Source organism: Agelaius phoeniceus, chromosome 3, assembly GCF_051311805.1.
Source record: "Agelaius phoeniceus isolate bAgePho1 chromosome 3, bAgePho1.hap1, whole genome shotgun sequence".
Taxonomy (NCBI): domain Eukaryota; kingdom Metazoa; phylum Chordata; class Aves; order Passeriformes; family Icteridae; genus Agelaius; species Agelaius phoeniceus.
Window position 1 is genome coordinate 3,631,548 of NC_135267.1, and position 11,630 is coordinate 3,643,177.

General features: G+C 48.1%; 1 protein-coding gene across 1 annotated transcript in view; it reads right to left on the reverse strand.

Moving 5' to 3' along the window:
- Nucleotides 1-9,658: 9,658 nt before the first annotated feature.
- The window catches only part of RP1L1 (RP1 like 1), a 45,105-nt gene continuing 43,133 nt past the window's right edge, over nucleotides 9,659-11,630 (reverse strand). Inside the window, exons 5-6 of the mRNA XM_077176375.1 lie at nucleotides 10,892-11,548; nucleotides 9,659-10,492 (exon numbers count right to left, since the gene is read on the reverse strand). Of these exons, the coding sequence (XP_077032490.1) occupies nucleotides 9,659-10,492; nucleotides 10,892-11,548 (1,491 nt within the window). The remainder of the gene's footprint in view (nucleotides 10,493-10,891; nucleotides 11,549-11,630) is intronic.

The following is an 11,630-nucleotide window of genomic DNA, read 5'->3' on the forward strand; positions in this document are numbered from 1 at the left end:
TTCCCCAAACTGGGAGACAATTCCTTAGTCTTTAGATTAGACTTCCATTGTCTTTGTAGTGGCCTTTCTCCCCTCCTCTTCATTGCCACAGGAAATTGTGCAATCAAAGAATATCCTGAGCTGGAAAGGATCCACAAGGATCATCCAGTCACCTCCTGGCCCTGCACAGACACCCCAACAATCCCACCCTGTGCATCCCTGAGAGTGTTGTCCAAACACTCCTGGAGCTCTGGCAGCCTTGGGAATGTCACCATTCGCTGGGGAGCTGTTCCAGTGCCCAAACACCCTCTGGAGGAAGAACCTTTCCCTGATATCCAGCCTGGCCCTCCCTGGCACAGCTCCAGCCATTCCCTGTGTTCTGTCCCTGGTCACCAAAGAGCAGAGGACAAGGTCCAGTTCTGCTTCTGCTTCATCAGGCGTGAAGAAAATTAGTGAGTCTGACTCTTCAAAAATTGGTATTCTGAGTTCCCTGAGCTTAACAAAGGCCCTGTGCTATTCATCTCCCCTGGGATTTCAGTGCTGCAGACATTTAGAGCAGTTAATTCCCAAAAGGAATAGTTTGCCACCACCTACCCCTAGATGCACCGGTGGCTCTTTATTCCCATCAGTCCAGTCCTCACCACATACAAATTTCTCCATTTCAGGACGTGTTTGGAGCTGCCTGATTCTCAGCAGTGATGATCAGTGAGGAGCTTACTCACCCCTAAACCCTGCTGGGATTCACCAGCTGAGCGTGTCCCTACCTGCTTGGCTTTGGGGATTGATCCAGAGGGTGCACACAGGAGGTGCCAGCTTGTTCCTTGCACAAATTTGTGCAGAAGGAGGAAGGAACCTCTTGCCTTTTGAGCAGTTAGACCCTCTCTCCTCACTGCCAGGGTGCCCTTGTTAAAATAGCTCCATATGGAGCTTGACCCTGTATTTCCTGTGTTACAGCAAAGGGCACTAATCCATAGGTACTCTGCACTGGTTCTCTGCCATAAAATTATCCAATGGTGCCTGGCAAGGATTGGATATTCCAGAAGTTAGGGCATTGCCATGGAAGATCATGTTCTCCCCATGGATAAGTTATGCCAAGAAAAACACCTTCCAGATGGGAGATCTTGAGACCACTCGAGAGTTCAACTCCCTGCTTATACCCCTGACTGAAAAACACTGGTGGGACTTGAGAAAACATTTCTGTGTCTGTTTTTGCTGGCTGTGCATGGCATAGCCTGCTCTGAAAACACTGACCAGATCTTTAGAGGTGATATTTGGGAAGAAATTCTTCCCTCTGGGAGAAGTGAGAAGCTCAGGATGCCCAGAGAAGCTGTGGCTGATCCAGCACTGGAAGTGTCCAAGGCCAGGCTGGACAGGTGAGAAACCTGGGGTAGTGGAAGTTGTCCCTTCTAATGGAACAAGATGAGCTTTAAGGTTCCTTCACACTCATGATTCTATGATGCTCAAGGCCTATGAATATGTTAACTGGAAAAATACCAGCCTGTAGATGTTCCTGATAACATGTAGGCAGTGGTGTTGTTTCAAATTCCTCTCCAGGTTTGTATATCCATGCCAGAGCAAAATGGATCTTCCTCTCTCTGTGGATCATCCCCACAAATCAATAAGACTCTTTTAGAATACCCAGCTCATGGAGTTGTCTCTTGAGATCCTGAGGGTCAGGAAACTGTAAAAGTCTTCCCATCTTAGCACCAAATGCAAAAGTAATTAGTATAGATATGAATTCCAATTAATGATTGTTAATGAAAATAATACAAATCCACCCTTTCGTTCTCCATGAGGTGATCTGCTCCAAAAACTGTGGCAAAAACCAAGAGCAGGTTTGCTCAAACCACTCCTGAATTGGAAAGGAGACTCAGACTCCTGTGCTTGCTCATGTTTCCAGAACCCTCTTTGAGGATGGATGCTCTGTTCCTCTCATTTTCTTCCATGGCCATGGGTTGTGGGTTCTCCCAGCTCCGCTTGCTGCCTTCCTTGCCTCCCTGGCAGGGAACAGCCCCGAGCCCAAGAGGGACATTGGATTCCTGTCATATTGCTGGGAAAAGGTCTGCCAGGATCACCAGACAGGAAGAGACAGGGAGGAGTGACAGGAAAGTGAGGGAAGGGAGGGGGACAGGGGGCTCATTTTTCTCCCCATTTTCTGTCCTTCCTCTCCAGCAGTGCCCTCCCACATGTGATGTGAATCCAGGGTGTGGCCAGAGATGCACAATCCTCTTTCCTTGCTCAGGGGTGTCACAGGAAGGTGAAACCTGATGAGATTAGATGTGGTCCCTTGCTGGGACAGGTTGACAGCTCCAAAAGACATCTGATGTAACCAAATCCTTGCAGCGTGGGCAGGGGTGAGATAAGAAACATCTCTCACATGTGAGAGGTGCAATTTGCTCCTCAGTTTTCCTTCCCTCCCAGCACACGTTGCTGTGGTGGGCTGATATTGCCAGAGCCCTCACTACCTTGGTCTCATTCCTTAAGTTTTCTTATTTATGAAGTGCATCCCCAGGGCTGAAAACTAAAGTTACTACATCACTGCTCAGAAAGCTAAATTACTACACTAGTAACTCCCAGAATTTTACTCTTGATGTGAATTTGTGTCCTTGGGGTGGAATTTTCAATATGGTGCCAGGTGTAATGAAATATTTCTTACCTCTGGGACAAGCATTATGGCTCTGTCCCAGGTTACCTCCTTAGTGTCCTTCTATTCCCTGCCCATGGCAGGGGGTCAGAACTGGATGATCTTTAAGGTCCCTTCCAACCATTCTATGATCCTATGGATCTATTTTTACCCTTCAGGTTCCTTGGGAAGCCAAGTGAAATAAAGCACGTTAGTACTGATGGGTGTCTGCATTCAAGGTTAGGTTTGGGACAAGGTGAGAGGCTGGGGAGAGATCAAGGCTTCTGCCATAAAATATGAATTGGATGATCAGAAAAATAGGGATATTTTTATTAACAGCAAACCCTCCGTTCTTTAAATCATTGCAGATTTTAATGTGAAATCCCTGTTCCCTTTCTGCTCCATCACGTGACTGGGTTTATCAGCCCAAACCAACTAACGTGTCTGATGTCACCATAAAGATCAAGGCAAGATTAAAACTCCCCAAATACACCTTAGCTGGTGCATGGGGTCAGCAAGGTGCATGTGCAGCCCACAAGGCGAGAGAGCAGAAGGGTTTTGTCCTTCCTCAAGGACAACTTGATGCATTATCCTGCCCAGAGCAGAGCATTATCCTGCCCCGTCCCTGGAAGTGTCCAAGGTCAGGTTGAATGCGATTTGGAGCGACCTGGGATGGAGGAAAGTGTCCCTGCCCATGGCAGGGGGTGGCACTGGATGAGCTTTAGGGTTCCTCCCAACACAAAGCATTCTGTGACTCTGTGAATTCCTGCTGGGATTGCAGCACTGGGCTGTGCCTGCCCTCCCTGAGGTTTGATGAATCAGGTGTCTGATGCAAGGAGGGACAGCCAGGGAGGGACTGCAGCCCAGGACAGACAGAGGGAGAGCCAAACCTGGCTGCATTCCTTGCCTGCTCCTGACTCCTTGAGGAGGGTGAGTCCTGCTGCTCAAGAGCAGGAGTTGTTTCCTTGTACTTCAGCAGAGTTCCTGCTCTGGATAATGTGGGAAGAAACTGGTACTTGAAAAAGAAATACAGAAATTTGAATATTTAGCAACCCACAAATCATTCTTCAAATGTTTTAGCGCACAACAAAGAGTTTTTTTGCAGAGACTTTCCTGTGCCACTCATGAAACTAAGCATGGAATTAGCCTTGAGTGGCTGAGGTTGCTGTGATGGAGAGGATGCTTTGGGATCGCAGTGGGAAGGATGGTGTTTGTTGGATCAGCCTGCGTCCTACAGCCTTCTCTGCAAGGGGATCAGGAGTACCAGAAGAGGAGCCAAATTATCCACTGCCCCCAGGCTGGACTGCCCTTGGGACCAGGGAGAGCTCCCAGGTTGGGCCTGGTGCAGGGGGAGGATTTCTGTGCTGGAATAAACTAATCAGGCACCACAGGGAAGCGTTTCCATCCGCTTAGGAGGCACTGTCCTGACCTTGCTGCTACGCCCACTCCCTCTCTGTCACAGGCCTGAAAGAGCCTGGCTCAGCTCTTTTAGAACTGGAAAATGAGCCCCAGCACCATCCTTTATGCAAGAGCTGAAAGGTTAATGCATGTCACGTCTGTCGGCCAGCACTCTGCAATAGGCAGAGCCCCTTTTTTACTGAGGGGAAAATAAAAACCACCAGCCTGTCACAGCCTGACCTTTCCACCCTCACACTCCAGCCCCACTTTCACACCACAGGGCTGAGAATAAGCACATCCTTTTCCAAGCAGGGCTGGATCCTCTCAGCTGCAGCAAAATGGGATTCCTTGCAAACGGTGCAGGTGGCTCTTAGGTAGGGGTTTTCCTGTGGATTGCAGGGATAAGCAAGCATCAGGCTCCTGGAATTAGAAAGGTCAGCAGGGGTGTTTCCTGTTGGAGCTGCACAAACCCTGGTGCTCGGATCAGAGGGCAGGGAGTTAAAATTAGAAGTGGCCACGGGGTTACAGAGGTCGCTCCTTGAGCCTGACAAGGTCATGGAGGCTGTGGCTGAGGGGCATGAGAAAATAAACATCTCCAGGCTTCATATTTTCTAGAGGATCACAGAAAATACCTCTTCTTCTGCCTTTAGCAGGAGGTTTGGAATATCAGGAATTCATCCCTAAATAATCCCTCTCTTTCCCTCTCCAGGCTTCATATTTTCTAGAGGATCACAGAAAATACCTCTTCTTCTGCCTTTAGCAGGAGGTCTGGAATATCAGGAATTCATCCCTAAATAATCCCTCTCTTTTCCTGGCATGTAGAGGGTGTGTACACACCTAGCTGACCACACCAAAAAGGTAAGGACTGGAATGACTAGGGAATCCCTGGCTGAGTCACCTCCTAGAAAGCTGTGTTGGATGGACACAGCTCAGGAGATGTCTTGGCATTTTTTGGGGATATAAAGACTGGGTCATTCACCATTCAGAAATACAGAATAAGCCCCTCTCTCTGCTGAGTTTATCCTGCAACTCTGGGAAAATTTTTCACCAAAAGCAGGGCAGCTCCAACAGAAGAGATGGCGAGAGATCCCACAGCCCCAGGCAGCCTGTGTTTGTTTCAAACCTTCTTTAGACACCCTTTCCCAAGTGTTTGGCTCAAGGAATCCCAGCTGGAGCAGGGCAAACTGCAGGGACTGAGTGTGGCCAAGGATGTAATGCACGGTCAGAGTTTAAAACAGTTTTGTGTATTTTTTATCCCATGTCCTAATCACTCCTCCTGCATCCTTGAGGAAGTGCCTCTCTGGAGGAGCAGTGGGACTGATGGATTTACCCCCAGGAAAGGAGTGTCACACTTTGGGAGCGAAACACTGCACCTCCAAAATGCCTGGAGCTTGATGTGTGTACGGATTTGAGTGCTCCCATCCAATCCAGGAGGAGCACTGATTCCTGCACTTTGCCAAGGAGCCATCAAGCCCTGAAGTGCAAAGTTCTCCACCTTCCAATTAAAAAAAAAAGAGGGAGCTTTGCAGGGCACATCCATAACCAGCTTGGAAACTGTCCCTGCCCTCCAGAGCAAAACCTACTGGAGGAGCCTGAGGTCCAGAAATAACCACAAACCACCCTTTCCTGTCAGGCAGCTGGGATTTCAAGTGGCTGGAGCTAAATATGGCACTATGTCAACAAGGAGCCACCAGGAAAGGGGGATTATTGCTCTCCATTAGTGTGAGGAGTCTGCTCACACACATCTGCAAAGACCTCAGCTTTGGGAAGCACATTTCCTTCATTTCCGTGGTTTGCGCTTGAATTTTCACCATGCTCCTCCTCATCTTTCACTGGATATTTCCCATTTCAAAACCAAGCAGGCAAACAAAACCGAGGCAGATCAAGAAGCAATTTGTCTGGCTGGTAAAGGAACAAAAACAACCACCCCAAAGACAGGCAGAGGATCACAGGAAAACACGAAGTACGGCTGTGCAAGTCTCACGTCGCCTCTGCTCCCTCCTCCTCCTCCTCCTCAGCCCTGCTGAAAGACAGCAGCTGTAATCCCTCCCAGGTGGTGACAGGAGTGATCTCCCCAGCCCCTCTGAACGTGACAGCCCTGGAGCTGGCTGGGAACACGTGTTCCCGTGCTGTCAGAGGGAGAGGGGAAGCTGCAAGACCCAACAGGCGCCTGAGTCACCGCAGCCAAGGGGAAATGCGAACGCTGGGAGCCGAGCGAGCAGCAGGGATGTGGCTGTGAGGGATCCTTTCCAGCTGGTTGCTTCCTTCTCTGGGCCATCCTGGGTGAGACTAGTGGAGGAAAGAGATACCTCCTTCATCAACATCTGTCTCTGCATCCCCACTGGCTGCTCCCCAGCCCCTCTGAGTGAGGATTTTGGTGAGCAGAGCTCACTCTGCCCTGACTGTGACTGGCATATGTGTGAGTCACTGCCCAGACATGGTGACAAACTCAGACATGAGTGGGACAGGTCTCCTGGGCAGGAACCTGGGTGATTTCAGTTTTCATGGTTTGACAGCTGCATTTTTGTGTTCCTTTTAGTTTCTTTCTCCTTGCCTGTGCTGCAAGGTGAGGAACTGACTGATTCAACATGAGCAGGGCGTGGCGTTGGCTGTGTAAGCAGCTTTAAAGTGATCAAAGTCAGCAGCTGCAGGAGAAATCCTGGGAAATGTTTGCCCTTTCCCTAACCTGTTAAGGTCCAACAGTGGCTTTTAGCAATAGCACAGAGAGGCAATCATAGAATCCCAGAATGGTTTGGGTTGGAAGGGATGTTAAACCTTACCCACTTCCACCCCCTGCCATGAGCACGACTCCTTCCACCATCCCAGGCCGCTCCAAGCCCTGTCCAACCTGGCCTTGGACACTTCCAGGGATCGAGAGGCAGCCACAGCTTCTGTGGGCACCCTGTGCCAGGGCGTCCCCACTCTCACAGGAAGAATTTTTGCCTAATATCCAACCTAAACTCTTTCAGTTTGAAGCCATTCCCTTTGTGATCTTGGAGCTAAAAAAACACCTTTTAAAACTTCCATGGGATGACTGGCTTGAGCTGTTGCCTGACAGCCTGAAAGTCATGAAGATAAGATGCTTTAGAGTAGCTACAGTGAGATCAGCTCTTCCCATATGAGACATTTTGGAAGGGGCTGCCCAGGGAAGTGGTGGGGTCCCCACTGCTGGAGGTGTCCAAGGAACGACTGGAGGTGGCACTCAGTGCTCTGGTCTGGGTGACAAGGTGGAGGTCAGTCACAGGTTGGACTTGATTGCCTTGGAGGTCTTTTAGAACCTAACAATTCCGTGGTTGTGTGATTTTCATCTGAGGAAGTTGTCTAGGCTCCCTGTGCACTCTGCAGGTGGAAATGTGCCTGCTGGCAGCACACTCCCCCTCCTGCCAAGGGAGCTGCAGATGAATCAGAGTCTTTGCCCCTCTCTCCCTGCTGGTTATGATGGTATTCTGGCCGGTGGCTCAGGGGGAGATGTTTCACCAGGAATGTTTAGAGTTCACTCAACATGTACCACTTCCAGTCTATTCCTCATGTCAGGATCAGAGCTGTGACTACCCAGGCTCAGCTCTTTTTGGAATCCTGCATGGACTGATGTGTCACAAAGCTGATTATGAAACCAAATGGGTTCTATACAAGATGTAGAACCTGGGGACGTGGTTTAGTGGTGGGTTTGGCAGTGCTGGGCTAACAGTTGGACTTGATGTTCTTTATGTGTAAAAATTGAAAAAGGGGAGATTTAAGTTAGATATTGGGAAGCAATCCTTCCCTGTGAGGGTGGGGAGCCCCTGGCACAGGGTGCCCACAGAAGCTGTGGCTGCCCCTGGATCCCTGGAAGTGTCCAGGGTTGGACAGGGCTTGGAGCAACCTGGGATGGTGGAAGTTGTCCCTGTCCATGGCAGGGGGTTGGAAACGGATGATGCTCAAGGCCCTTCCAACCCAAACCATTCTGTGATTCCATGAGGCTCACAGATAGGGTTCTCCTTCTTTTGAGGAAGGTTATTTTAACTCCTCCATCTAGAAGATGGTGCTGTTGTCCCTGGATGATCTCCCTGGAGGCACTGTCAGCCTTTGTGGGAACAGCTCAGCTGAGATCCAGCTCTCCAGTGGCTTCTCCCAAACTCCCCTACTCCTCAGAGACCCAAAATTAGGTGTTTGCCTCTGGAGCTGAACCCAGTTCTTCATTTGAGTGAAATGAATCTTATCTCTGGCTGTAAGTTTAAGAAATGGATTCTAGAAATGAAAACCACAGGAACTGCTTAATTTGGAATACTGATTATTTAAGCATGTTTGCATACATCTCCACAAACCCAACACAACACTACACACATACTTTTTCTCCATACAATTTAAGGCATTTTGTTTTCAACCCCTCTCTTTTCTTCTCCCTGCAAATTTTTGATAAAATGAACTGTGTCCCTAAGAGCTTTGCACAAGTATGCAGCTGAGGTATGGTCAAACTTCTCCTGACATTTGTTGGGCATTTATTCAGAAATGTTTATATTTCCCCAGAGGAAGGGAAAAAGAAAAAAAAAAAAGTTACAATCTGGTAAAAAACATTTGCTAAATGAAGTTTGCAGTTCTATTGTGGTTTGTAAAGTCCAAGCTCTCCAAGAAATGCTTCAGCCTCTTCCAGCTGTTTGCTGCAGCACAAATGCCCAAAGCTTTTCCATGTTAAAGGGAAAATTAGTTTAAATTTTGTGTGCAAGGATGGGGCATTGAGCCATTGCAAATCCCGTCAGCTCCAGAACAGGGCCTCGTGCAAAATTGTCAGAGGGATCCCAGCTGGTTGTAAAGTGCTTCAAAACCATCATTGGCATAGAAAAGGACATCACAAGGGATTGGATCTATCCCTAATTTGGTCAATATTGAGTTCAACCACTTCTCAGAGACCTGACAGGGTGAATTAACTCGTCTTTTTTATCTACCACTACAGTGATGAGCACAGTACAAAGAGATGGTGTCTGGAAGAGGATCTACTGGAAAGACTTTTCTCCATGTTGAGACTTCCAGTGAAATGAGCAATGAGCTCAACATCTACTAAAGCGGGGGAAAAAGGGGGGAAAATGGGGAAAATCTTTGATATCTCAGACTCTTTTTTCTGGGTACAGAGGAGGTGGGGTAGGTGAGGGCAAGATAAATACACAGGGAAGTATAGGGAAGGTAGGGTGGGGGGGAAGATGAATGTACATCAATGTACATCTCTGTGGGCTCTGACCAGACTTTGGCAATGAATCCTGATTTTGTCGTGTTTCTGTGGGTTGGCAATCTCTCCAGGAAAATGGCGTGCAGCAGGTGAAAGGCATCCCAAAGTCACCCAGAGACGATGCCCAGCAGAGCCACAGAGCACTCCAGCAGCAAACAGCATGGCTTAAAGGGTGGGAGCTAGAAGGTATCCCAAACAAAACAGCCTTCCCTTTCCCCAAACCACTTATCTATTGAGACCACGGGACATTAATGAGCTACTAGCCCTCTAGAAATGAGGGCAGGTAATTGCAACTTTACTCACAGGATTCAAGATTGAGTTTACCACATTTAGCTCAGAAGAAAAGCCGATTACGAGGGCTCAACTCACCGGAGATACTGAAATATGTAATGAAAATATACTTTTAAAAAAGAAAGAAAAGAAGAAAGAAAGAAAAAGTCAGTTTTTAGTCAGCAGTTCTAGAAGTCCAGGTCATCCTGGTCAATTTCATCAGAGTTTTCTTTCTTTTTATCAGCCTGAACTTCCTCAGTGTTTTCAGCCTCCTTTGGATCTGCACCTTCAGCATCTGGCTGCTCCTCATCTCCCACGGGATCAGAACCTGAAGATTCTTTGTCCTCTTCTTCTTCCTCGCTGTCAGGATACATCTGAGAGGGTTTGGAGCTCTCATCACTTCGAACCTCTCCATTTGGGTGGTCGCTAGTGGGGTTATCATCACCTTTGCATTCCTCTTCAACTGCTTCCTCTTCAACTATTCCTTCCTCTTCAACTACTCCTTCCTCTTCATCTACTCTTTCCTCTTCATCATCGGACCCCTTCTGGGATTGCTGTGAGAAGTTTCCGACAGAAGAATAACAAGAAAAGGCTGTGGATTTTTTCAGAGTCTCTAACCTTTTGTTGGTTCTCTTGCCTTTGGTCCTTGAGGCTTTCTCAGAAACTTTGTTGTTGCCTTGGTCTTCATGTTTTTCATGTGCATTGTCGGGGTCATCCCCGGTGGGTTCCTCACCATTCTCATCAGGATTCTCACCTCTTTCACTGCTTTTCTCCTCAGTCTCATCTCCTGACTCTGGTTTTGCATCTTCTTCTGCCTCAGCTTCCTCTTGCTCAGCTTCTTCACTTCCTTCCACAGCATCTCCTTCAGGATTGTTGTCAGTTCCAGAGCCCTCAGCATCTCCTCTGCATTCTGATGTCTCTGCCTCATCATCAGCCACAACTTCCTCATCCTCTGGCTCCTCTGTTTCTTCAGCTTCATTTTCACCTTCATTTTCACCTTTGGACTTTTCTTCAGCTTCTTGCTCTTCATTTTGAGCTGCTTCTTCTTCTTGTTCTTCCTCTTCCTCTTTTTCTTCCTCCTCCTCCTTAGCTTCTTCCTCCTCTTTTTCTCCCTCTTCTTCTTCCTCCTCTTTTTGGTTTTCTTCCTCTTCCACTTCCTGCTCCTCTTTTGTTTGACCCTCACCTTCCTTTTCTTCCTCATCTTCCTTTGTTCCTTCTTCCTCTTCCTCCTTCCCTTCCTCCTCTTTTGTTTCTTCTTCCTCTTTTTGCTCTTCTTCCTCTTCTGCTTCCTCCTCTTTCACTTCTTCCTCCTTTCCTTCCTCCTCCTCTTCTTTTGCTTCTTCCTCTCCCTCCTTTACTTCTTCCTCCTCCTCTTTGGCTTCTTCCTCCTCCTCCTTTACTTCCTCCTCCTCTTCTTTTGCTTCTTCCTCCTCCTCCTCCTTCCCTTCTTCTTCCTCCTCCTCTTTGGCTTCTTCCTCTTTGACTTCTTCCTCTTCCTCCTTTCCTTCCTCCTCCTCTTCTTTAGCTTCTTCCGCTTCCTCCTTTCCTTCTTCCTCCTCTTTGACTTCTTCCTCTTCCTCCTTTCCTTCCTCCTCCTCTTCTTTAGCTTCTTCCTCTTCCTCCTTTCCTTCTTCCTCCTCTTCTTTAGCTTCTTCCTCTTCCTCCTTTCCTTCTTCCTCCTCTTCTTTAGCTTCTTCCTCTTCCTCCTTTCCTTCTTCCTCCTCTTCTTTAGCTTCTTCCTCTTCCTCCTTTCCTTCCTCCTCCTCTTCTTTTGCTTCTTCCTCCTCCTCCTTCCCTTCTTCTTCTTCCTCCTCCTCTTTTGCTTCTTCTTCCTCCTCTTCTGCTTCCTCCTCCTCTTTTGTTTCTTCCTCTTCTTTGGCTTCTTCCCCCTCCTCCTTCCCTTCCTCCTCCTCCTCTTCCTCCTCCTCTTTAGCTTCTTCCTCTCCCTCTTTGGCTTCTTCCTCTTCTTCTGCTTCTTCATCTCCCTTCTCTACTTCTTCTTCCTCCTCCCCTTCTGCCTTTTCTTTTGCTTCTTCTTCTTCCTTCCCTTCCTCTTCCTCTTCTTTTGCTTCCTCCTCTTCCTCCTCCTCCTCTTTGGCTTCTTCCTCTTCTTCTTTTGCTTCCTCCTCCTCCTCTTTGGCTTCTTCCTCTTCTTCCTTC